Source organism: Aquarana catesbeiana, linkage group LG02, assembly GCF_042186555.1.
Source record: "Aquarana catesbeiana isolate 2022-GZ linkage group LG02, ASM4218655v1, whole genome shotgun sequence".
Taxonomy (NCBI): Eukaryota; Metazoa; Chordata; class Amphibia; order Anura; family Ranidae; genus Aquarana; species Aquarana catesbeiana.
Window position 1 is genome coordinate 524,072,053 of NC_133325.1, and position 25,872 is coordinate 524,097,924.

Genomic DNA, 25,872 nt, shown 5'->3' on the forward strand with positions numbered 1-25,872 from the left:
AAGACTCAGCTGTCATGTTGCACGTTGGCACCAATGACAAAGTCAGAGGCAGATGGAGTGTCCTAAAGAACGATTTTAGGAACTTAGGAGCTAAATACTACCGGTAAATCGAGCCACACCAGAAAGGCAGAGGGACCAATCTGACACCAAGTGACACTTTTTGGGGACAAGTGACACCAATACAGTGATCAGTGCTAAAAATAAAAACAGCACTGTATAAATGATACCGGCAGGGAAGGGGTTAATATCAGGGGCAATCAAAGGGTTAAATGTGTTCCCTATGAGTGCTTTGCTTAGCAGAAACACAATATCTCCATTTTCCTCTCTGGCAAAATGGCGGTCTGCCTTGTTTACGTAGGCAGACCGCTGTTCTGCACCCCTATGAACGATCGCCGGGTCCCCGGTGGACATCGTGACCCAGAACCAAAGAAGACGTGTGGGTACGTGATTTTGCACTTAAGGGCCGCCCTGCCGCAGTATATGTACGTGGGGCGGTCCTTTAGAGATTAAGGATAGGTGACTTTTTGTTTCTGCCCTTAAAGTGATTGTAAAGGTTAATTTTTTTTTTTTTTCCCTCAAAATAACAAAAGTCATAATTACTTACTCTGTGCAAGGGTTTTGCACAAATCGGCCCTTATCCTACCTTTCTTGGGTCCCCCCCCGGCTTTGCTCCTGGCTGCTGCTCCTCATCGAGTGCCCCCACAGAGAGCCGCCATGGGGGCACTCGTGCGTGCATTGACACAGAAACAGCAGGACTTGGGCCTGCCCCCCGGCTCCCGTGTCACTGCATTTGATTGACAACAGTGGGAGTCTATCCAATTAGGACCTGAGACAGCGGCTGGAGCTGCTGGCTCGTTCTCGTCTCTAAAACGTTCAGGTAAGAAAAAGAGGGGCTCTGGGGGGCAGCTGCACCACTGGTTGTTGGAGTATAGAACTTCCTCACAGACTGTTAGTCTGTGGATGAACCAAATTCTTCCTCCACTTCTACAGCGTTATCCAACAAGTCTTTATCCCTAGACTTGTGTACCTTATCTGTATGTATATGTGTGTGTTTTGCTTTAACCACTTATGGACCGCCGCACGACTATATACGTCCTAGCTTTGAAGAGGAATGTCGTTGTCATGGCAGCAGCTAGCTGCCATAACCCCAGTATTCTCTTCTTTGGCCGGCGGTCCGCTTTCCGATAAGAGTGGTCTTATTGGCAGTGGGAGAGGGGCCCCCCCTCCCGCCGCGCTCCGGTGCCCTCCGCCGCTTACCGGAGCCGTTGGCAGCAGCAGAGGCGATCAGATGTTGCTCCTTGCTGGGTATGGAGACGAGTGAGGGGAAGATGGGCCCCTCCCGTCTCCATACCATTGCTGGGTGGAAGCAACGTCAAAACTTCACTTTTTTTTTTTTTTTTTAAAGAACAGTGTAAAAATAAAAGGTAAAATAATAATAAAAATTTTATACGCGCCCGTCCCGACGAGCTCGCATGCAGTGCCCGCATATGAAAACTGTGTTCAAACCAAACATGATTGATCGCCGCGAACGATAGAGGGAGAGCAATAATTCTAGCCCTAGACCTCCTCTAACTCAAAACATGCAACCTGTAGAATATTTTAAACATCGCCTATGGAGATTTTTAAGGGTAAAATTTTGTCGCCAATTCCACGAGCGTGCGCAATTTTGAAGCATGACATGTTGAATGTCAATTTACTCGGCGTAACATTATCTTTCACAATATAAAAAAAAAATTGGGCTAACTTTACTGTTGTCTTATTTTTTTATTAAAAAAAGTGTTTTTTTTTTCCAAAAAGTGTTTTTTTTCCAAAAAAAGTGCGCTTGTAAGACTGCTGTGCAAATACGGTGTGACAAAGTATTGCAACGACCGCCATTTTATTCTCTAGGATGTTAGAAAAAAAAAAAGTATTATGTTTGGGGGTTCTAAGTCATTTTCTAGCAAAAAAAATGTTTATAACTTGTAAACAACAAATTTCAAAAAGGGGCTCGGTCCTTAAGTGGTTAATTTTGTTAATGCATTATATCTAGGCCATTTTAATAGGAATTGGGACTTGCTGATATCCTTCCTCACTTTTAAGCCCAAGCAGCAGAGGAAACGCCTCAATATTTCCATTTGCATCATGTTTTTTACAAAGATTGTTTCCTTTTCAGTCCAAGAATGGTGTTGCTTGAAGCCAGAACATATTCTCCAGGGCTTTTTAGAGACTTATTCAACTGTTTCATGTGATATAAGTCCGTTAACCACCTCAATACTGGGCACTCCCCCCCCCCCCCCCCCTTCCTTCCCAGACCAATTTTCAGCCTCCAAGTGATTGAAAAGTCTCTTTATTTTTTTTAAATAACAAACATATTATACTTCCCTCCTCAGCTCAGCGAAGCTGGCCCCCCTACAATCAGCACAAATAAAAACTCAAGCGTGTTTCTTTAGTGCTATGTTTGTGCTGTTTTGTGCCGTAAAAATTTACATTTGTGCTGCTTTTATTTTTAAGATATTAGCAATTGTTTTTTCCAGACCATGACATCACCTAGCCCCCGTACAACGCCCAAATGACACAAAACTGGTCTCGTTGGTTAGTGCTACGTTTGTGCTGCTTTGTGCTGCTAAAAATTCCGTTCTATCCTTTATCGTTTTTGCGTTAATGATTTATTAAAGGTCACCAAAGGTCACTCAGCCCCCCTACAACTCCCAAATGACACGAAACTGGTCTCGTTGGTTAGTGCTACGTTTGTGCTCTTTTGTGCTGCTAAAATTTTTATTTGTGCTGTTATGGTTTTTAAGGTTTAACAGTTTTTTTTTTTTTTCAAACCCCACTCACTTTGCCCATCCTACAATCAGCACAAATAAAAACTCAAGTGTGTTTCTTTAGTGCTACATTTGTGCTGTTTTGTACTGCTAAAATTTACGTTCTACCTTTTTATCGTTTTTGCGTTATTAATGATTTATTAAAGGTCACCGAAGGTCACTCAGCCACCCTACAACACCCAAATGACACAAAACTGGTCTCGTTGGTTAGTGCTACGTTTATGCTCTTTTGTGCTGCTAAAATTTCCATTCTATCTTTTATCGTTTTTGCGTTATTAATGATTTAATAAAGGTCACCAAAAGTCAGTCAGCCCCCCTGCAACACCCAAATGACACGAAGCTGGTCTTGTTGGTTAGTGCCTCATTTGTGCTGGTTTGTGCTGCTAAAATTTTTATTTGTGCTGTTATGGTTTTTTAGTTATAACAGCTTGTTTTTATATATGTGCTTTTTTGTGTCATAATAATAAAAATTTGTGCTGCTTTTATTTTTAAGATAGTAGCAATTTTTTTCCAGATGATATCACCCCGTTCTCCTGTCATGTACCTGGTTAGTGAGCTCCTGGTTAGAAAGCAGCCATGGGAGCACAGTGAGGTATGAGTGCCTGTGATCAGTCCAGTAGACTGCGTGGTGGCAGCAGTCAGCAGGTGGATGTGGCGGCAGAACCAGCTGGTGGCAGATGAGCTGGCACTGAGCTTGGCTGGTGGCAGACTGTGGGTAAGCAGGTGGAAGCAGGAGACAGATGAGACCTTGCTGGGCTGAAGAGCTGTAGCAAGCTGGATGAGCAGGATGCAGGGTCAGATGAGCCGGGTCCATAATGGTCAGGCAGATCAGGCATAGACGGCACACAACAGGATAGTCGGGTCACAAGCCAAGTCAGCAACAGAAGGTAGATCAGGCAAGAAGAGAAGGCAGAATCCAGAGACAAGCCAAGGTCAGGGCAGGTAGCAGTCAAACGGAGGTCAGGAGCAAGCTGGGTTAGGATCAGAGGTCAAACACAGGAATCAGGAATGAACACACAGAAGCAGCACACCAAATTGCAGCCTGTTTAAATAGTCTGTCTGGTGCCAGCATTGGTGACAGGCTCACGCTCATCTGCCCAGCCAGTTGCCAGTCTGCGCATGCGCATATGTATGTACAGGGAGACATCATTTGTGCTATGCAAAAGCCTTCCCTGACACCCCCTACAACAGCCAAACAAAATGAAAATGGGCTGGTTGGTTAGTGCCACGTTTGTGTTGGTTTGTTCCTATTTACTTTCCATTCTATCTCCTTCTGTTTTTCAGTTATTGTTGATTTAATAAAGGTCACCAAAGGTTACCCAGCCCCCCTACAAGAGACAAAGGGCATGAAACTGGGCTGGTTGGTGCCTCCTTTGTGCTGGTTTGTGCTGTTTAAATATCAGTTCTACCACTTTTTGTTTTTCAGTTATTTACTATTTAACGCGTTTAACAGTGTCTCGTGTGCATGAGGCCTTATAGTATCTAATAACATGGGATGCCAAGTGGGTGGGGTTTGATCAAATAAAAACAAACTTTTACAATTAAGAAATCAAAGCAGCACACATAATCAATTTAACAGCACAAACGCAGCTCTAACCAACCAACCCAGTTTCATGTGTAGGGGGGGGGCTGAGTGACCTTTGGTGACCTTTAATAAATAGTAAATAACTGAAAAACAAAAAGCGGTAGAACTGATATTTAAACAGCACAAACCAGCACAAAGGAGGCACCAACCAGCCCAGTTTCATGCCTTTTGTCTCTTGTAGGGGGGCTGGGTAACCTTTGGTGACCTTTATTTAATAACTGAATAACTTGGGGGTTCAAACAATAACTGAAAAACAAAAGGAGATAGAATGGAAAGTAAATAGGCACAAACCAACACAAATGTGGCACTAACCAACCAGCCCGTTTTCATTTTGTTTGGCTGTTGTAGGGGGTGTCAGGGAAGGCTTTTGCATAGCACAAATGATGTCTCCCTGTACATACATATGCGCATGCGCAGACTGGCAACTGGCTGGGCAGATGAGCGTGAGCCTGTCACCAATGCTGGCACCAGACAGACTATTTAAACAGGCTACAATTTGGTGTGCTGCTTCTGTGTGTTCATTCCTGATTCCTGTGTTTTGACCTCTGATCCTAACCCAGCTTGCTCCTGACCTCCGTTTGACTGCTACCTGCCCTGACCTTGGCTTGTCTCTGGATTCTGCTTCTGCCTTCTCTTCTTGCCTGATCTACCTCCTGTTGCTGACTTGGCTTGTGACCCGACTATCCTGTTGTGTGCCATCTATGCCTGATCTGCCTGATCTGCCTGACCATTATGGACCCGGCTCATCTGACCCTGCATCCTGCTCATCCAGCCTGCTACAGCTCTTCAGCCCAGCAAGGTCTCATCTGTCTCCTGCTTCCAGCTGTTTACCCACAGTCTGCCACCAGCCAAGCTCAGTGCCAGCTCATCTGCCACCAGCTGGTTCTACCGCCACATCCACCTGCTGACTGCTGCCACCACGCAGTCTACTGGACTGATCACAGACACTCATACCGCACTGTGCTCCCATGGCTGCTTTCTAACCAGGAGCTCACTAACCAGGTACATGACAGGAGAGCGGGGTGATGTCATCATCTGGAAAAAACAAATTGCTATTATCTTAAAAATAAAAGCAGCACAATTTTTTGTTATTATGACACAAAAAAGCACAAATATAAAAACAAGCTGTTATAACTAAAAAACCATAACAGCACAAATAAAAATTTTAGCAGCACAAACCAGCACAAATGAGGCACTAACCAACGAGACCAGTTTTGTGTCATTTGGGTGTAGTAGGGGGGCTGAGTAACCTTTGGTGACCTTTAAAAAAATCATTAATAACGCAAAAACGATAACAGATAGAACATAAATTTAAACAGCACAAAACAGTACAAATGTAGCACTAAAGAAACACACTTGAGTTTTTATTTGTGCTGATTGTAGGGGGGGTAAAGTGAGTGGGGTTTGAAAAAAAAAATTAAACTGTTATAACTTAAAAACCATAACAGCACAAATAAAAATTTTAGCAGCACAAACGTAGCACTAACCAACGAGACCAGTTTCGTGTCATTTGGGTGTTGTAGGGGGGCTGACAGACTTTTGGTGACGCGAAAACGATAAAAGATAGAACGGAATTTTTAGCAGCACAAACATAGCACTAACCAACGAGACCAGTTTTGTGTCATTTGGGCGTTGTAGGGGGGCTAGGTGATGTCATGGTCTGGAAAAAACAATTGCTAATATCTTAAAAATAAAAGCAGCACAAATGTAAATTTTTACGGCACAAAACAGTACAAACGTAGCACTAAAGAAACACACTTGAGTTTTTATTTGTGCTGATTGTAGGGGGGCCAGCTTCGCTGAGCTTCCCTCCTCTGTGCAGTTGGTTTTGCAAACAGCAGCCCGGTTCCTCCTTTTCTCGGCTCCTGGCCCCTCCCTCAACCAGCAGCTCTCTATGGGGGCACCCAAGCCGAGTCAGAGCTCCATGTATCTATTCAGACACGGAGCCCCGACCTGGCCCGCCCCCTCTCTCCCCTGATTGGCTGATTGACTTTGACCACCGCGGGAGCCAATGGCACCACTGCTGTGTCTCAGCCAATCAGGTGGATTGTCCCAGACGGCTTAGAAACTCGTGGACATCGCTGAAGAGAGATGGTGCTCAGGTAAGTATTATGGGGGCTGAGGGGAGGCTGCTACACACAGAAGGTTTTTTATCTTAATGCACCAAGATAAAAAACCTTCTGCCTTTACAACTCCTTTTAGTGCTCTTGCACTTTCAATAACAATTACTCAGTCATGCTACATTGTACCCAAATTAAATTTTTATCATTTTATTCACACAAATAGAGCTTTCTTTTGCTGGTATGTATTCACCACTGGGTTTTTTATTTTTTGCGATTATAAGCAAAAAGAGTGAAAATTTTGAAAAAAAAGCAATATTTTCTACTTTTCTTTTTTAAAAGAAATCCAATAAAATTAAATTCTATCATACATTTAGGCCAGAATGTATTCTGCTACATGTCTTTGGTAAAAAAAAAAAAAAATCCAATAAGTGTATGATAATTGGTTGAAAATTGATCATTCCTGATGTACTGACCGCCTAGCTCATTTTTTGAGGCCCTAAAATGTCAGGACAGTACAGATACCCCACCAAATGACCCCTTTTTTGTAAAGATGACAGTCCAAGGTATTTAGTAAGAGGCATAGTGAGTTTTTTTTTTTTTTTAGTTACAATTTTTTGCCCACAATAGTTTGGAAAATGAAGAATTTTTTTTCCCACAAAATTGTCATATTAACAAGTTTATTTCTCACACATGGCATAGATAAACTTACAATTACACCCCAAAATACATTCTGCTACTCCTCCTTAATATGGCGATACCACATGTGTGAGACTTTTTCACAGTCTGCCTGCATACAGAGGCCTAACATGCAGGGAGCACCATCAGGCGTTCTAGGAGCATAAATTACACATTTAGTTTCCTGACAACCTATAACACTTTTGAAGGCCCTGGAGCACCAGGACAATAAACACCCACAAAATTATCCCATTTTGGAAAGCAAACACCCCGATGTATATTCTAGGAGGCATAATGAGTCTCTTGAACATTTTTTGATCATTTTATTCCACAAATATTTGGAAAATGTGGAAAGAAAATTACATTTTTTTTTGTTTGTGTAAAAAAAAGTCAATTTATAAGATAATTCTAACACATAGCATATACATAGCAAAAATTACACCCCAAAATATATTCTGCTGCTACTCCCGAGTATGGCGATACCACATGTGAGACTTTTACACAGCCTGGCCACATACAGAGGCCCAACATCCAAGTAGCACCATCAGCCATTCTAAAGACATAAATTACACATTTCATTTCCCGAGTACCGATCACATTTTTGAAGGCCCTGGAGCCAGATGATCATGGACAGATGTGCACACAGACAGATGTGCCAGTTGATCATGGACAGATGTGCCAGTTGATCAGGGACAGATGTTTACTGGGACAGATGTGTGACAGATGTGTGACAGGTGTTGGTGTTTTTCACAGTTTGGGGACACTAGCTGGGTGATCACTGTGTAAAAAAACAGCTCGTACACACTGATCCGCTGCTCGAAGATCCGCTCTCCTTTTCCTCACTGACTCTGACTCTGTGTGAGGAGAAGTAGAGCCGATTGCCTGTTTACTACATGACAGCTGTGATTGGTTACAGCTGTCGTGATCAGGAGGGCCAATCACAGAACCCTCCTGCCGAACAACATTGCCCTGTCTCTGGGGGACACAGGCACATCGGGATCGGGTGATCCCGCTTCTTGTGACGTCCCCACAGGCTGTTTACATCACATAATGGCTGTGATTTGACACAGCCATCATGTGATCAGGAGGGCAAATCACAGAGCCCTCCTGCCGATCCGAGATGTGGCGTGTCCGGGGATGATCCCTCTCCTCCTGAAGGATGTTCAGAAACGTCCCGCCCGTTTATGTGCAGTGGCTGGGTGGGAAGTGGTTAAGTAGGCAAGGTTCTGCAGCTATTTATCTTTAAAGCACTTAGTGTTACTAAAGTCAGGTTTTTTTTTTTTAATTAAAATAACAAACATGTTATACTTACCTGCTTTGTGCAGTGGTATTGCACAGAGTGGCCCCGATCCTCCTCTCAGGTCCCCAGTGGCAATCTTGGGTCCATCTCTTCTTCTTTTTAGGACAACCATAGCCAGCCGCTTGTTATAGGGAAAACATTGTCCCACGTGCTCCCGACCTGTGTGTCTATGGAGCCGTGCTCCATAGACTTACGCAGCAGGGCTTAGGCCCGCCCCCACTTCCTCTTAACTGTATTTGACAGCAGCAAGAGCCAATGACTCCTACTGCTTCTCGAATGCTGTGTGAAGAGGAAGTGGGAAAAAGATGCAGCTGTGCACAGCGCTGTTCTCTTCTCCCCTCTCTTAGACCCCTTTTACACTGGGGCACATTTCAGGCATTTTATCGCTAAAAATAGCGCCTCTCAAGCCACTCCAGTGTGAAAGCCCAAGTGCTTTCTCACTGGGGTGGTGCACAAGCAGCGTCTTTGGCGTTCCTCCACTACCCCTGCCTATTGAAATTTGATAATTGATCATTTTGCAGGCGCTTCGACAAGGCCACAAAACGAGTGCTATTACAGAATTTTTGCCATCTGACCATTCAGATTTGTTTGACGCCAACACTTCTCTATGAAATGAAGCAGTGTGTTCTGACAATGTTAGGATTTTGGAGTTGAACATTGATGGGGTAGCATCAATTCCAAGAGCAACACAACCCTTTTAAGACAGACTTTTATATTAGAGATATGCAGAGAAAACATTTTCACATTTTCTTGTTCCAGGCACCTTTTTTACATGAGAATTTCTGGAATTTCACCACCATTTTCAAATATAAATGCTACAACATGGCATGCAGTGGTGGTAAACACAAGACAAAGTGGTATTGCATTATTTGTAGCACATTCATAGCGCTGATCAATTTTGAATACAAACACAAGTCACATGGTACAATGGCACATATTGGCACCAGTTTAGATCATCATAGCTGATTTTATTTTTATTTTTAGTCACATCCGTGGTGCAGGTACTTTTTGTTCTTTTTAGATTTTTTGCATACCTTACTCAAGCATGCAGCCTGGCTGGCTAGGAACATGTGTGTGTGTGTGTGTGTGTGTGTGTGTGTGTGTGTGTGTGTGTGTGTGGGGGGGGGGCACTGAAGTGTACCCCCCCCAAAGCATACCAGCCTACATGCCCTCAACATGGGCACCCTGGCCCATTAGTTGATGAAGGATATACATTTGGGAATATTTTTTATTTGGCATGGGTTCTTGAAGGGCCTGGTATGGATGGGGGAAACCCCGCGTTGGTGTTTTGTTTATTTTATTTATTTATTTTTTTACTTTTCACCGACATCTCCTTTTTTACATTCTGCAGGGAATCCACCAGCTGACAGCAAGGATGAGTCATTGGTTGTTAGAACACTACTGAGTGTAGGCTCCTTCTCAACCAATGGATCATTCCTGCTGGCTGACAGTAGGGAATTGTCCAAGGCAGATGCTGAAACGGATGTAAAAACATCTGTCGTCAGTTTATATCTGTTTATTTTCATTAAGGTCTGTTTAAATGGAACAGGACAAAGCCTTTTTCCATTTAAAAAAAGACCTAAATGGAAATGGATCTGTTTACATATGTTAGCACATAGAGATGCATTGCTATCTGGTTTTCATTCGTCAACGGATGGGTGAAAAAAGGACAGATGGGATGTCCATGTGAAAGGGGCCTTCAGGAGCTAGGGGTGGATAAACAGCAGTACAATGATCTTCCCAGTGAATGCTATGGGGTTGGGGGGTGTCAGCACAGTTTCGACCATTGGAGGACTGGCAGGCTGTTCTCCCAGTGCACTTCGAAAAACTGACCACACTGGGATGGATGTGATTAATCCTCAGCACACTGCCATATGAGCCATATTGAAGCCCATAAGAGTGGTCCACTGCTAAGGTCATCTAAAGTAAAAGCTGAACTAAACCTTACTATCCTTTTCAGCCAAGGAAGCTGCCATGGTGCTGCACATGTGATCAGTTATGACACCAACCATTTGATGGTTACAGTTTGGTTGAGAGCACAAGCATATGTGACATGCAAAGAATGTCAATGTTTTTTTTGAAACTGCTAATTCTGTGGGTTTAGTTCCACTTTAAGCAGCTAAAAGTAGTAATACCTCTAGTGAAAATGGGTAATAATGTAAAAGTTTTATATTGGCTTTAATGGAAGATCAGATAAATCATCAGAATCCTCTGCAGCTTTGGGACCTGAAAGTGGAGCCCACCTTAAAACAGTCACTGTTTGTACTGGTACCTATCTGGAAAAGATGAGCCGCTCTTCTTGTCCCACACTGCTGGCTATGCGTAGTGACAGTGACATCAGGCTCCGGAATTCAAGGCATACTGTGAGGCTGATTTTAGTTTGCCTGGCGGTACTCAGTCAATAAGCAGTAGATACAGGGTTAACACTGATGCCACTGTTGGAAGGATATAAATACTCGGCAACAGTTGCCTACAGCAGAACCACTGGGTACTTTTCATGATATCCTGGTTTAAAAATCCTGAACTAGAGGATTTACTAGCAAGCGGGATAGATTTAAGGCTTTAAAGCTAACCTGATGTAATGCCGAACAAGCATATTAGTATTCTAAACTCACCAGTGACAAGTTGGATGGCTTTATGGTAGGGGGAAAATTAAATGTACGTTAAAGTTGACAAAACTTGTGGTTTTCATGTTTAAATAATAATAATCAATAATTCTCTTTTGTAGGTGGTGTTTTGGAGAATTATGCCTTCTGCAGCAAATGTGTTTTTTTTTCTGTCAGCATAACCACCAGTGATGTCAACTTCTGATGGAAAGAAAGAACAATGGCAAGGTCTAGAATCATTGGGTATGACTCGGAAAGAACTGGCATTAGCAGAGGCACTTCAAATGGAGTATGATGCACTCTCTGACCTCAATAAAACAACTTGTGAGGTTGATGAGAGCCCTCTAATTTCCTTGGAAGATGTCTCACAAGTACCAAGTACTGCCCCGTCACTCTCAAAAACCAAACCTGGCCTCAATGAAGGCTTTTATATATATGGGGATGGATATCTCAGCAATAAACAAGATGAAGGAAAAAGTCTTTCTCCACCCCCTTTACCACCTCGCACACACCTGGGAAACTACTGCCAAAACACGTTCCAGTCCACTACTTCAAAGGTCTCTCACTCCAAAGATGTCAATCTGTTCACTGGAGAGAATCAAGGGAATCTGCCTAACTGCAGGATTTCAGAAGAGGATGCAGAATCGGGTTTGCTGAGGAGTGGAAGTGGATTTTCAGGTTTGGATTATGAGGGAATAAATGATACAATTACACGCCTGAATTTAGCATCAACCTATGATTCTGAGATACTGCACCAGGCTGAGGTACATTGGAAGAATGTGAGTTTACAAAAGTGTACTACAGGAAAACCAGTAGCACGAAGCAAGTCTTTGCTCCCAAAAATCCCTCCTCGTACTTATCGACAAAAAAAGTCAGAAAACACAACAGCTGGACCAGTAAGTTATGAATATAGCTAACTTATTTTTTAGTATTTGCAAATAAAATTTTACTGATTGATTTCATAGTTTTGCTATGACTGACTTTTTTAAAGTGATGGTTAAAAAAAAAAGAAAAAAAAAAAAAAGCTTTTTAGTGCCACATTATGCACTGCATTGGCTAGTACAGGCAGTAATACAAGGTTTACATGAATTACTCATGAAGACAGTGATAATTTATTTAGTGTCAAAATTTGTTTTATTTACTTTTTCTTAAACTATGATAAAATAAAACGGCTAAAATATGGTGTCTTTGACCATTTTCAAATCCTGTTATTCCCATTTTGTTTATATAAACTTTGAAGGGGGGGGGGGGGGTGTAACATCTTTTGCAGATACTTTTGTTTGTGCCCTTATGGGGAGGAAATCCTAAAGCTGACTGTTATCACCTTAAGAATTAAGGGGAAGTTTCTCACTGGGAATAAAAAGTCCCAGTGGCAGCTGTTAAAGGTCAAATTTTGCTTGGTTTGGGGGATCTACACTTATTTAATGTTTTGTTATCAAAACAGGAAGTGACGTGAACGCTTCTCAAAATAGGGTGACCTATGTAGGAAAAAACTTGACATTGTTTCAGAACTAACCTTCTCTAAAGAAAACCAAAAAAGTTTAAGGCTACTACATTTTTCTTATATAGGCCTTTATATAATCCTATTTGTCTTGAATACTCTTCTTGGTACAGTACATTTAATTGCTTTATGCTTTTGGTTTCTGGCTGTATATACGTGGCTGTATTCTTACTATAACATGAAACTTATAGGTTGTTTGTGCCACTTCTAGCAATTTTAAAAAGTTGTGTTTTCGAGAGAAAATCTCAAAGTGCTGACTACATAAGGTTTATAGGTGAAAATGTAGTATATTTTCAGTGATCATTTCTACTAAGTTGTTGGTAAAATATTTTTTGATAAAACCATTAAATTTTTATATGCTTTCTCATCCATGTTTGATTTAATCAAATGAATTGTAGATTGGCGACTAGATTGAACAAATAGTTTTAATTGCCCAGCCTCCCTTCTTAATTAGTGTTGAACATAGCTATCAGCAGTGCCCGCCCAAGACATGGTGCTGCCTGGGACCAAGAATGAAATGCCCCCCCCCCCCCCCCTTAAAAAAAAAATAAAAAATCACGCCCACCAAAAGGCCATCGCATTCATTATTTTATATCATAACTAAAATTAAATAAAATCTTTGAGGCGCTGTAGGAGCGGTGAATACACCGCTCCTAAAGCGCCCCTGCCCATTGAACTCAATGGGCAGCGCCTCCGAACCGCTGGCAAAGCGCCGCTGCAGAGGTGCTTTGCCGGTGGTTTTAACCCTTTTCCGGCCGCTAGCGGGGGTTAAAAGCGACCCACTAGCGGCCGATAAGCGCCGCAAAAATGACGGTAAAGCACCGCAACGCCTCAGTGTGAAAGTAGCCTTACTGACAGTCTGATCTATCTTGCACAGAGAGGGAGTTGAAGCACAGCAGTAATTAACCTGTTTTATGCCTGTTCCCAATAAAATTCACCATTATTGTACCACTATTGCATCTTGATTAGAAGCCATCAAAATCATACAAATAATTTTATAGTTTGTATGTAAAAAGCATGTTTCTTTTGTAAATCTGCATGATCATTTACAAACAGTACAGAAGAAAAGGCCTCATCAAAGTGTTTCCAGGGAAAACATGGGTACAATAGAAAGATCAGTCACATTCAATCCAGCTCAAGTCCCTTCTAAAAAGAAAATCTAAGAGAAATCACTTGAAGTTGTACTACCAACCAACCTAACTCGCCTTGTTTTTCAGATAGGCAGGGAGGCTGCCCTATGCTCAGCTAACACTCTGTCACGGACACATCCGCACAGGCAGCCCTCCTCAAACCCTTCCTTCCCTCACGCAGAGATGGAAGATGGAAAAGGTGGGCGGAGCAATTGATTGGTGCGGAGGCTGCACTCTTTGAATGCTGGGGCGGCCGCGGCCTCTGACGTCACTGGTAGCTAGGCAACAGGCGATTCTAACAACCAGTGCAGGAGACAGTGCACAGCTGACCAGCATTCCCTCTGCTCTGCTCCTGAGAGTCTTGCTGACTGATCTGGGATTCTTGGCGCTAACTTCTTGCCGGCCTGGCTGCCGCCCCCTGTTAAATGCTGCCTGGAGCCATGGTCCCATTGGGTCCCATGGTAGGGCTGGCCCTGGCTATTAGTCATACAGGATTTACATTGTTTTCAATGAGTACCTGACTTATTATGAGAAATAAAGCCATAAAGCACAACCATTGTGTAGCTTTGCAAAACATAAGCTAAACCTGTGTACACATTAAAAAAATATAGCAGCCCTTGTGTATGTATATAATAAAAACTATACATCTAAACCAAAATTTTAAAACGGATAAATTTACATTTATGTTGCTATCTTTTACAAATCATTTACACATTGATAATTTCTATTTACACACAAATCAAGGACTTTTACCTGCATAATAGTGTGGAATAGACCTACAGGCAGAGAAAATGGAAGAGAAGTTTGAGAGAAGGTAATTAAGGTAAACTGCAGAGCTGGGAACTAAAAGCTTGTTATCTGTAGATTGTTCATAGGTATATTACAACTTCTCAGCAATGGTCATGCTATGTTTTTTCTGTAACTTTAGCATTCAGACAAGAATAGGGTAGCATTGGTGCATAATTGACATAGAAACGCGGCCCACAATTGTTGCCACAGAGTAAAAATGTTGAAGAACCCCTTCCACCTTTTTGTGAGCATTTTATGTGAAACTAACGTGATTGCGACACTTTGCAACCACTAACCGTTAAAGTAAAGAGTGAGAAGGAAAGGGAAAAAAAATGGGGGGGGGGGGGTGGTTAGTAGAGGAAAGGAAACCTCATCACCCCTCTGCTGCAATGGTAGAGTTGAACTCCCCAGAGCATTTATAGAGTCCAGTGGAACCAATTCCTTCTGAACTTCTTCTCTTTGCCCCTTAGGGCCTCAGTGGATTAAGATGGACATGTCTGAGAAATGTCTCTAAGTTCAAAATGAAGATCAGTGGTGAAAAGGGGCAACCTTGTCTGGTTCCATTTGGCAGTGGGAAGAATGCTGAGTTAGCTTTGTTAGTCCTGACCACTGCGATTGAGAGAGTAATTGGCATCCAACCACTTACCAAAGTTAACCCCTACCTCCATATATGCCAATGTCTCCTTCAGGAAGGTCCAATCCACCCTGTCAAAAACGTTCTCTGCATCCGAGAAAAGTATACATAAGGGTATTTTCTGACTATGGGCTTAAAGGATGACATAAAGTGCCCTGGCCCTGTTGTCCTTTGCCTCCCTGGTGGGCATAAAGCCCACTTGATCAGAGTATACGATGATGTCTTGGAGGAGAGGCAGCAATCTAAATGAGAGGACCTTGGTGAATTTCTTTAAATCTACGTTAAGTAACAATATGGGCTAGTAGTTCATATATTGAGCATTACCAGCATATATTTCAGCATTACCGAGATATGAGCTATGAGGGTAAGAGCCAATTGCAAGCTGAGACAAATTGAGCAGCCAAAATGAGAGCAAATGCCTTGTAATCAGTGGCCCTATATACATCTGGCCCAGGGGATTTATGCGTTTTAAGAGATTTGACAGCTGCCAAAAATTAGTTTGTGAACAGAAGACAGATGTAGGTATGGCGCTGCTCTAGTGTAGTACAATTTTGGTGGTCAGCCACCCTTCTGTACCTTATGTGATGACCTAAATTAGATGTAGAGACAAAATATTTTAAATTATATATACTGGCTTGCAAGAGTCTAGGGTATTGTGTGTGTGAACCTAAATCGCAATATGGTGCTAGACGTGACTTATTGGAAATCAAACTTATTCAAAACATAATAAACTTAAGCTTTATAAGGAATGCAAAGTGAGATGTATGAGACCCGACATGTGATATAGCCTTTAAAGCCCAATTTATATTAATTTCCCCTCTTGGATGTTACTCCTAGGTGGGAATGGTTAAGTACGCAAATAAAAGCCGCAATTTTATATTACATACCTTTGCGCCTAGACTGAAAGTGATAAAAGTGTTTGGTTGCATATATATAAATACTTCTAGACAAAGTGCCTTGTGCTAAATTTTAGTCATAGGTGAAAAGATTATTTTCAGTAAAAATCGCAATCCTATATCCCATACCATTGCATTATAACTACCCAAGTGCAGAAAGTGCTTGTTCTTAAAAAATAAACAAAGTGACTTGTGCTTCAAAAACCCAGTACTTGCTGGAAAAGATAATATATACGTTTTTTTTTTATGATGAAAAGTCTTTTTAAATATAGCTCCAAAAGGGGCCTCTTTCACACGAACGATCCGTTCAGGTCCGCCTGTCAGTTTTTTAGGCGGACCTGAATGGACCCTCCATAGACCTGTATGGAGCGTCGGATGTCAGCGGTACATGTCTGCTGACATTCGACCCGCTCCGATCCAAAAAAGTGTAACGGAGGAAAAACCTACTTTTCCATCCGTTTTCGGATCGGGTGACGACGGACTCTACGGTCTGTCATCATCCGAACCCCCATAGGGGAGAGCGGCGCTCTGTGCAGCGACGGACCTGTCATCTGCCTGCTCAGCAGGCATCGGCGGAGCGATTCCCGCTGAGCAAGCGGATGTTCACTGGGCGGATCATCATGGAAAGAGCCCTAAGTCCTCTTTGGGAGGTAATGTTTTTTAAACAACTTCTTGTCAAAGTGCTGGCTTTGTGTTGGTACTTAACTGTGCTCTTATTATGCTTGCACTCACTGGATGAAATCACCCCTGCAGGGGTATAGGCAGTCAGTGTCTGCCACTGTGTAGCAGCCCTGGATGTCCCCGGTCCACGCTTTAAATGTTGCTTTACCAACTTAGAACGTGTTCACCATAGAAAAGAGGGAATATCCATAGTGTTAAACCGTTTAAAAAGCTTTATTGTAACATATATAGAGATCGTACTCACATTTTAAAAGATACTTGTAAACGTGAAATAAGATAAGATCCGTAGCAATCGGCTTGTGATCGTCTAACTGTAGGTGACCCAAGATGTTCATAGGTCCTGCCCTACGCGTTTCATCATTGAACGTCTGCTGGGGCAACGCAGTTTGTCAGCAGTCAGTGGAGCAAAAAGGTTAAAAAGACTGGATTAATAGTCCAAACTCTGCAATAGCCCACAAAATGTTGCGATTCCCACTACTAGATTATATAAAAGGAATATAACTTTAAGATCTTTTAAGGACAGCAACTACAGATTGGGATAATGATTTTTTTTTTTTTATGAAGACCATTGAGAGCTATGAGGTCTAGTTGAGTTTGAAGTAAGGCCTGCCTGGTTTTCTTTACCACTTGCGGACCGTTCTCCATCGTTATACGTCGGCTGTTTGAAGAGGGATATCGTTGTTATGGCAGCTAGTAGCTGCCATAACCCTGCTATCTTCTTCTTCAGCGGGCGGTCCGCTTTCAGATAAAAGTGGTCTCTGCAGCGGATTCGCAGTGAGTTCACTTTTATCGGCCGCGGGAGAGGCCCCCCCCACAACCGAGGTATCCATCTTTTCAGTCGGCGGTTCGGTTAACAATAATGGTGGTCTATGCGGCGGATTCACTGCAAGATCACCATTATCGGCGGCGGGAGAGGGCCCCCTCCCGCCGCTCTCCTGTGCACTCCGCCACTTACCGGAGCCGTCTGTAGCGGCGGAGGCGATCGGGTCTTATCCGTGGCTGGGTATGAATACGAGTGAGGCTAAGATGGCCCCGCACCCGTCTCCATAACATTGCAGGGCAAAAGCGACGTCAAAACATCACTTGCGCCCATAGATCTTAAATCAACTTTTTTTTTTTATTATTGCATTTTAGTGTAAATATGATATCTGAGGTCGTCTTTGACCCCAGATCTCATATTTAAGAGGTCCTGTAATGCTTTTTTCTATTACAACTGATGTTTACATTCCTTATAATAGGAATAAAAGTGACACTTTTTTTTTAAAAGAACAGTGTAAAAACAATAAATAAAAATGTAAAACAAGAAGAAAATAAAAAAAAAATTGAAATGCGCCCGTCCCTCTGAGCTCGCGTGCAGGATCGAACGCATACATGAGTAGCGCCCACATATGAAAACAGCGTTCAAACCACACATGTGAGGCATCACCGCGATTGTTAGAGTGAGAGCAATAATTTTTGCCCTAGACCTCCTCTGTAACTCAAAACATGCAACCTGTAGAATTTTTTAAACATCGCATATGGAGATTTTTAAGGGTAAAAATTTGTCACCATTCCACAAGCGGGCGTAACTTTGAAGCGTGACATGTTGGGTATCAATTTACTCTGCGTAACATCTTTCACAATATAAAAAAAAATTGGGCTAACTTTACTGTTGTCTTATTTTTTTTTAATTAAAAAAATAGTGCGCTTGTGAGACCGCTGTGCAAATATTGTGTGACAAAAAGTATTGCAACAACCGCCATTTTATTTTCTAGGGTGTTAGTAAAAAAAAAAAAAAAAATATATATATATATATATATATATATATATATATATATATATATATATATATATAATGTTTGTAGGTTGGAAGTAATTTTCTAACAAAAAAAAAGTTTTTAATTTGTAAACAACAAGTTTGGAAAATAGGCCCAGTCCTTAAGTGGTTAACTCTCTCGCCTTCTGTATTAACTTTCCCCTCATCACACACACTTGTGTGTTATAGTTATGTATTTTAATAGTACAGTACAGGACGGGCATCTTATTCATATGTCATGGGTTATAGGCTTGCACTTTCAGGTGACTGGACACTGGCAAGTTTTTTTTTTTTTTGGCCATGCCTGGGGCTCCTCCCCTATAACCCTACTACCACTCCGTGAGAAATCAGTTTTTCGCAAGTGTTTGTAGGTGATGGACTCCTGCTTTTTGGAGAAAACTGCTTCACTAGTTTTCACTAGTTTTATTTTTCTTTATTATTTTCATAACACCATCAACCTCACTGTCTTCTAATGCCTACACAGAAGCTTTGTATCCGGGTTTGTGCAACATTGGAAAAATCTTGGGAGTTTTACCCGGATCACCCTATAATGTTGCTTCTGGCATTGGATCCTTCATGGGTTCTCACTTTGGCAGTTGGTGCAATGCATTGAGTTAGCCACAGTGCTATACAGGTTCAGGACTGTATCCATCACCGTGAAACTCGGTCCCTGATGACCCCCTTTTGGGGGTTAGCCCGTTGTGATAAGTGAAGCATGGACTTTATATATAGTCTAGCTTCATAAACATGAAATGTTTAACACCCTGTATATTTGACAGGTACTATGTGAATGGGGCTATATTTAGAATGTATTCACTTCAAAGTGTAAACTTTTCAAAATTAGTTCTAAAATCCAACCATTTAGAGCTCAGTCTCAGGTGGCTGACTAGCTGTTAAATCATACCACTGGTTGTACACTTTAACACCATCTGGTGCAATTGTACATGGTAGCCAATCTGCTTATAACAAAAAAAAAACTGGAAGCTGATTGGTTTCTGTACAAAGCGGCACCAGATTTTGTCACTTAGTAAATGTTCCCCAATTTGGCCTTTGCACTGCAGCAGGAAACAGTTTTAACACCGGACTTTGCATCTTATTCTAGCTCTATTTCAGGCACGCTATTTGACAAATCCAGAATTATCAGCTTCCAGTTTTTATTGTCAAAGCCTAATTGAACAAGCTGAAGTTAGAAGCTGATTGGCTACCATGAACAGCTGCACCAGATTTTGCACTCTTAAGTCTTAGTAAATCAACCCCATTGAATCAAAAGGGACTTAAGCGGATGTTGAGGCAGTGTTGGAGAGACTTGTAGAAAGTTTCTCTCTCCCGGATTGTCACTATATTGAGAAGTAAGCTTCACAAAAAATGCTTGCTAATGTTAAAAAGCTAATATCCTCTGTCTCAGAAAGCCTAGGCATTGTGCAAATTGACTCTCCTCCCTCTCGTAAGGCACTAGTGAATACACAGAAACCTAATAAGTCTCTGGATCAGTCCTGGAAGGAATTTTGTTCCACCAAAAATCTTTGCTGAACTGGTTAAAAGGTTTACAAATATCTCACTGTACCCATTGAATATGTTCTGTCTTTTAAACATTATGCTGACAAAAAATTTGAAAGCTTTCTTTAGCCTTGCATACCCAGCAACTAGCTCTTAGTGCTTTTTCTGTATTTTCAGATGGCAGCTAACTGGACTAGAACAATATACAACCAACATGACTCTGTTTTTCAGGATCTTGTGGTCGCAAAACCAATACAGCTTTCTTCTGCTCCTTCTTTTTTTTTTTAATGTTTATGTAGATGCCCTGGAACACATCATGAGACAAATATCCAGAGTGGTTCTAATCTCTTCATACGCACAGAATCCTCTGGCTAAAGGCTTGGATTAGCAGAAGCTGCCCGTAATAGTTGTCTCACATGTATGCCTTTTACAAGTAAAATGTTTATTTGGTGACGCACTAGACCAGCTCATAAGAGGTGAGAAAGTTTTGTTTCCTCAGAGAAAGGTGCTAGAACCCCCCTAGCTCCTCCTAATTGTAGAGCACCTTCTCACTCTTCCCATGCTTCAACCTTAAAACCTAAGTAAAACTTAGGCCTGACCTAAGAATGTGGGGACATATGTTGCAGCCCACTTCCAGTTTCTCGCATTGCCCTTCAGCCTGTCCTCTGCTCTCAAGGTGTTGCCAAAGAGCTTGGCACCCTTGCCTGCTCTTCTCAGTATTCAATCATCCAGATGACAAGCTATCTAGGCGACCTTCTTCTGAAGGATTTATCTCCCTTACAACTCTCAACAAATGTCCAAAATACAATTCATTTCCTTCAGGGCTTTCGGCTTAAAAAAATGTATTCTCTAGCCTTCCATGCGCTTAGAGTATCTAGATTTGGTCCAGGATATATCCCTGGCAAAGTTCTTTCAGAAAATAAATTATTTCTCTAAGGGCTCATGCTCCACAACAGTGTTCCAAAAGAAGTCCCACAGTGAGAGTTTTGGGTCTAATGCTGGTATCCAGGCAGTATCCTTCAAACCATTCCATTCAACAACTCTCCAGCTAAACATCCTGTTGGCATGGAAAAAGCTGACTTTTCCCCTGGATCTACCCATGCTCCATTACCCCCAAACAAACTCCTTATCCTGGTGGATTACCACTTCAACTCTCATAGTGGACAAATCCTTGCGTTGGGTTGAGGAAGAGACTTCCAGTACTTGACAGTTCAAGGAACACCATGAAGAGAAGAGAGCAAATTCCCCATCAACATCTTGGATATCAGAGCTGCCAGGCTGTGCTTTTAAAACGGAACTATACTCGGCTCGGGTCCAGCAAGGCGGCATCTTGAAGCTTCCCCACCCGGCTCCTGACCTCTACGGGCATCTGGCTTCTGGGTCTCAATCGCTGGGCATGGATGACTTCACTCCCGAGCATGCGCAGGAGTTCAGAGAGAGTAATGTTACCAGCACACCAAGATCTGCAAAATGGGCCCAAAGAGTTAAACAAGCAGAAAGCTATGTTTTGGACCCATGCAGGACCCCTTCATGAGGCATGTGAAAAATTGTGATGCATACAGGACAAACCAATATTTATAGACCCATCCACCAATCGGTGAGCAAAGGAATTCAGTCAGATTCCGCATTGCCCAATTTGTACAGTGAGCTGTGTGTGCGTGGCTCACTGTACAAGGGCGGGCAGACAGGCAGGTAGTAAACTTTAATGCAGGAGAGACAAAGCATGTACATTTTTGCTCTTCTTTTTTTTTTTTTTTTTTTTTTTTTTTTTCTATATATTAGGCCTAAAGTTCAATTTTAAGCACTGGACCCCCTTTCTACAGGGACATCAAATTTGGGTACAGTCAATGCCACCACAGTGACATACAGTATATGAACCATCAAGGAGGCATGGGGAGCCTGGCTGCCTTGAAGGAAGCAAATCTGATCCTCTCATGGACATAAAGCCGCATTTCTGCAATTTTCTGTGGCCCACATTCCAAGAGTGGACAACTGACAGGTTATTTCAGCCATCACCGCTTGAACCAAATGGAATGGTCTTTTCAGACAGATTTGTTCGTTCTGCTATACCAGGGGTCTCCAAACTATGGCCCTTCAGTTCAGAAACTACATTTCCCATCATGCCTAGTCATGTCTGTGAATGTCAGAGTTTTACAATGCCTCATAGGACATTTAGTTCTGCAACAGCTGGAGGGCCATAATTTGGAGATCCCTGTGCTATACCACAAATGGGGCACTCTAGATGCAGACATCCTAGCTTCCAAATACAGCCACAAACTACCTCTGTTTTGTATCCAGAATCATAGGTCCTCTGGCTCTGGCCTTCATTTGCCTTGGTTATCCCCTGCTCCCAGTTCAAGCTTATCTATGCCTTCCCTCCACTGAGCATTTTGCTTCACCTTTTTGTTATCGTACATCACGGGACACAGAGCCATAGTAGTTATGTGGGTTATAGGCCACCTTCAGGTGATGGACACTGGCACACCCTAAGACAAGAAGTCCACTCCCTATATAGCCCCTCCCACTACTGGGAGTACCTTAGTTTTTTCGCCAGTGTTTAAGGTATTGGTCACGGGTAAAGATGTGCTGTGTTGAGCTTCACTGGAGCAATCCTTGCTGGGGCAAGCTATGCAGCCAGATCCATTCAAAGTGTCTTTTAAGCCGAATTGAATGGTACCCGGGCCTTGTGTCCGAAGAAACGAGGTTTTGCCTGTAAACGCTTCTCTTTTTATAGAGCTGGATCCCGGGATCCAGTACTTTTGGTATTAAGGCCATAAAGTTTACTGGCGGGATACTATTGCAAGCCCAGGATTGTGGGTTCCTTGAGGGTCCCCAGCTCCTGAAGGTTTGTTAACGGAACCCACCATGAAGGGTGAAGATTGGGTCTGTTGGTCTTTATCACAGAAAACCCTGTGGCAGGAAAGGTAAGTGGAGTTTTCTAAGAATTTTTTTGAATTTTCTCCTGAAATGTCTCCTTTTAATTAGTAAATGTTGTCATGCCTAAGTGTCACCACTGGGGGCTGCATATACCTTCTCATGCTTCCTCAAGAGATCAAGCTGTGTCCGGACAGCAGGCTTCTTTTTTCTCCAGCCAGCAGCAGACCTCCAGTAAGTCTGGGGGGATTTTCCTCTTCACAAGACACCCCCCACCTGGGCTGTACTCTCCCCCTCTTGACGAGGAAGAGCATCAGGAGAAAACGGAAAAAAAACAAAAAAAAAACCATCGGCATGCCGCCCTACTCGGCGGCTTCCAGGCTCTCTCATCGCCACTTTTCCCCTCGCAGACGATCCCCTAGGAGCAGGGGCCTGCGAGGAGGAGGGGGCCGAAGGCGACAGGGGAGTGGGGCTTAGCGTGGCGTTGGCGTCCTCCAATATCCAGCGCGGGAATGTGTTGTTTTTTTTTTTTTTTTTTAAAAGCACCATTATTGCTGCTGCAGGCTGACGGAGGGACACAAGAGCAAGAGGGGCATTAAAGAGGTTTGGTGACACAGGCATTCCTTTTGTCACATTTACTATTGCATCAGGCAGGGCTGGACTACTGCTCAAGCAGTGGATGCGTTTCTTCTGGTAGTACCTCTGCTTTGTGCATCGGGCTATGGTTGGAAGGGGGGTAAAAACACCTAAAAAAAGGGCTATATAAATACTTCTACAGCCACAAGGAAGCCTAGAACCATCTAAAAAAAAAAATGACATCCTCCCCTGAGAGTGATATGGCTGGTCAGAGTGAGCCATCAGGGACGTTTTAGGCTTGGTACAAAAGATTGATGCGTTAATCGCATTCCAGAGTGGGCCTAAGAGTAACAGGTCCCCTTCCATTACCCAAGACCCTCAAACTGAGGAACGGGGCGAGAGATGACGAATTTCTCTCAGGAGACCAGGAAAAGACTGATGACTCCCCTTCTGAAGAGTCTCTGATACGGAAGGATCAGGTTCACAAGAAAGGTTAATGTAAGGAAAGGGTTAATACCGCGCGAAGCCTAAAAAACAAACATAGCAGCAACTAATAAGTGGAATACACACACCAATAGAAAATGAAAAGAAAATTAGCTGTGCTGAAGATTATACAGGTTATAGTGATAAACCAATGTGAACCAAATAAGTGAAATTCTAAAATTGAAATAATAATGAATATTATAAATACCAATAAAAATGGAAATACAAATGCAAAACACTACATTGTAAATGTTGTGACAATACAATATAATCTTCCACCACCATTGAGTGCTGATAACCGTAAGGAATATGCGCTTACCAGAGACAAGCAAAGAAACAGCTGGGGCCCCAGATGACGTCAATTTATGACGAAACGTACATCGGGCGGACAGGACGCGCTGACGTCATCACGGTCGACCTTCCGAGCGGATGGGCGCTCGCAAGCCGACCGGCTTTACATGCTTTTTATCTACTTTTGTCTGTAAGTGCAATCTTTACCTTTTATTAATACATTTAACCACGGTAATACACTATGGGAGCTTCGTTTTTGTTTTCCCGGCCAACACTTGGTACCCACTTCCATACATCCTAGCGGGTGGCGACTACACGGAGTCCCGGTTGATGGTTTGAGTGATCCATCCATGATCCCCACATTAAAGGCCTTTGCTGGGTTATAACCGCAAGCTGTTTCTTTGCTTGTCTCTGGTAAGCGCATATTCCTTACGGTTATCAGCACTCAATAGTGGTGGAAATTTATATTGTATTGTCACAACATTTACAATATAGTGTTTTGCAATTGTATTTCCATTTTTATTGGTATTTATAATAATCATTATTATTTCAATTTTAGAATTTCACTTATTTGGTTTACACTATAACCTGTATAACCTTTAGCGCAGCTATTTTTCTTTTCGCAAGAAAGGTTGTTGGTACAATCTTTCACTGAATTGGTCTGCTCCACATTTCTGCTGCCAGTAGCAGAGTCAGTCGATGAGACCACTTCTTGTTTGGGTTCGCTAAAGCCTCCCCAAGCTATTCATGCTTTTCCTATCCATTTATTATTAAAGAAGCTTATGTATTCTGAATGGGAGCACCCAGATAAAGTTTTATCCCCCAAAAAAGTTTTCAACACTTTATCCTACGGAGGAAGAGTTTAATAAGAAATGGGGATTCCATCAATTGACGCTGCTATATCTTCTTTGGATAAAAACTTGACTTGTCCTGTCGACAATGCTCAAATGCTGAAGGATCCAACAGATAAGAAGTTGGATAAGTTGGAGTTCCTATTTAAAAAAAATTTTTTCCCTGGCAGGTTCCGTGGTTCAGCCTGCGCTGGCAGCGATCGGTGTATGTCAGTCAGTAAAAGACCAGTTTAAACAGGTGCTCGAGATTATTCCTGATCAGCAGGCCCAAGATTTAGTCGGGATATCAGAGGCGTTATGTTTTACAGTAGACACTATGAGAGATTCTATTCTCCAGGCCTCACGGCTTATGCTCGAGCTGGTGCATGTGCATAGAATTCTATGGTTGAAAAATTGGTCAGCCGAAGCGCCATGCAAAAACCTCTTGGCTAGTTTTCCATTTCAAGGTGAACGGTTGTTTGGGGATGATCTGGATAAATAAATCCAAAGAATTTCTAATGGAAAAAGTTCCCTTTTACCAGTTAAGAAGTTTAAGCATTTTTCTTTTAAACTAGTTTCTTCTCCAGTGCCAGGAGCATCAGCCTCCAGGCAGTCACAAAGGCCTCCACCATCAAGTTCAAGAGATAAACCTCAGGGTCAACCCCAGGGTCAAAAGAGGCCCTGGGGGAGGAAGCCCACAAAACAAAATACTAAACCTCCTTATGAAGGGGCGCCCCCATTCGCTCGAGTGGGGGGGAAGACTTCTGCAGTTCTCAAGGGTCTGGCAGGAACAGTGTCAACACAAATGGGTGGCTTCCTCAATATCTCTAGGTTACAAACTAGAATTCCGAAAGTTCCCGTC

The 25,872-nt window shown here is 42.5% G+C and overlaps 1 protein-coding gene across 4 annotated transcripts in view; it reads left to right on the forward strand.

Annotated features, from left to right (window-relative positions):
• The window catches only part of PIK3C2B (phosphatidylinositol-4-phosphate 3-kinase catalytic subunit type 2 beta), a 1,217,858-nt gene that overhangs the window by 92,410 nt on the left and 1,099,576 nt on the right, over nt 1-25,872 (forward strand). For all 4 annotated transcript variants that reach the window (XM_073615832.1, XM_073615830.1, XM_073615833.1 and 1 more), the window contains exon 2: nt 11,156-11,929. In XM_073615832.1, coding sequence (XP_073471933.1) covers nt 11,225-11,929 — 705 coding nt within the window. In that variant the 5' untranslated portion in view covers nt 11,156-11,224. The remainder of the gene's footprint in view (nt 1-11,155; nt 11,930-25,872) is intronic.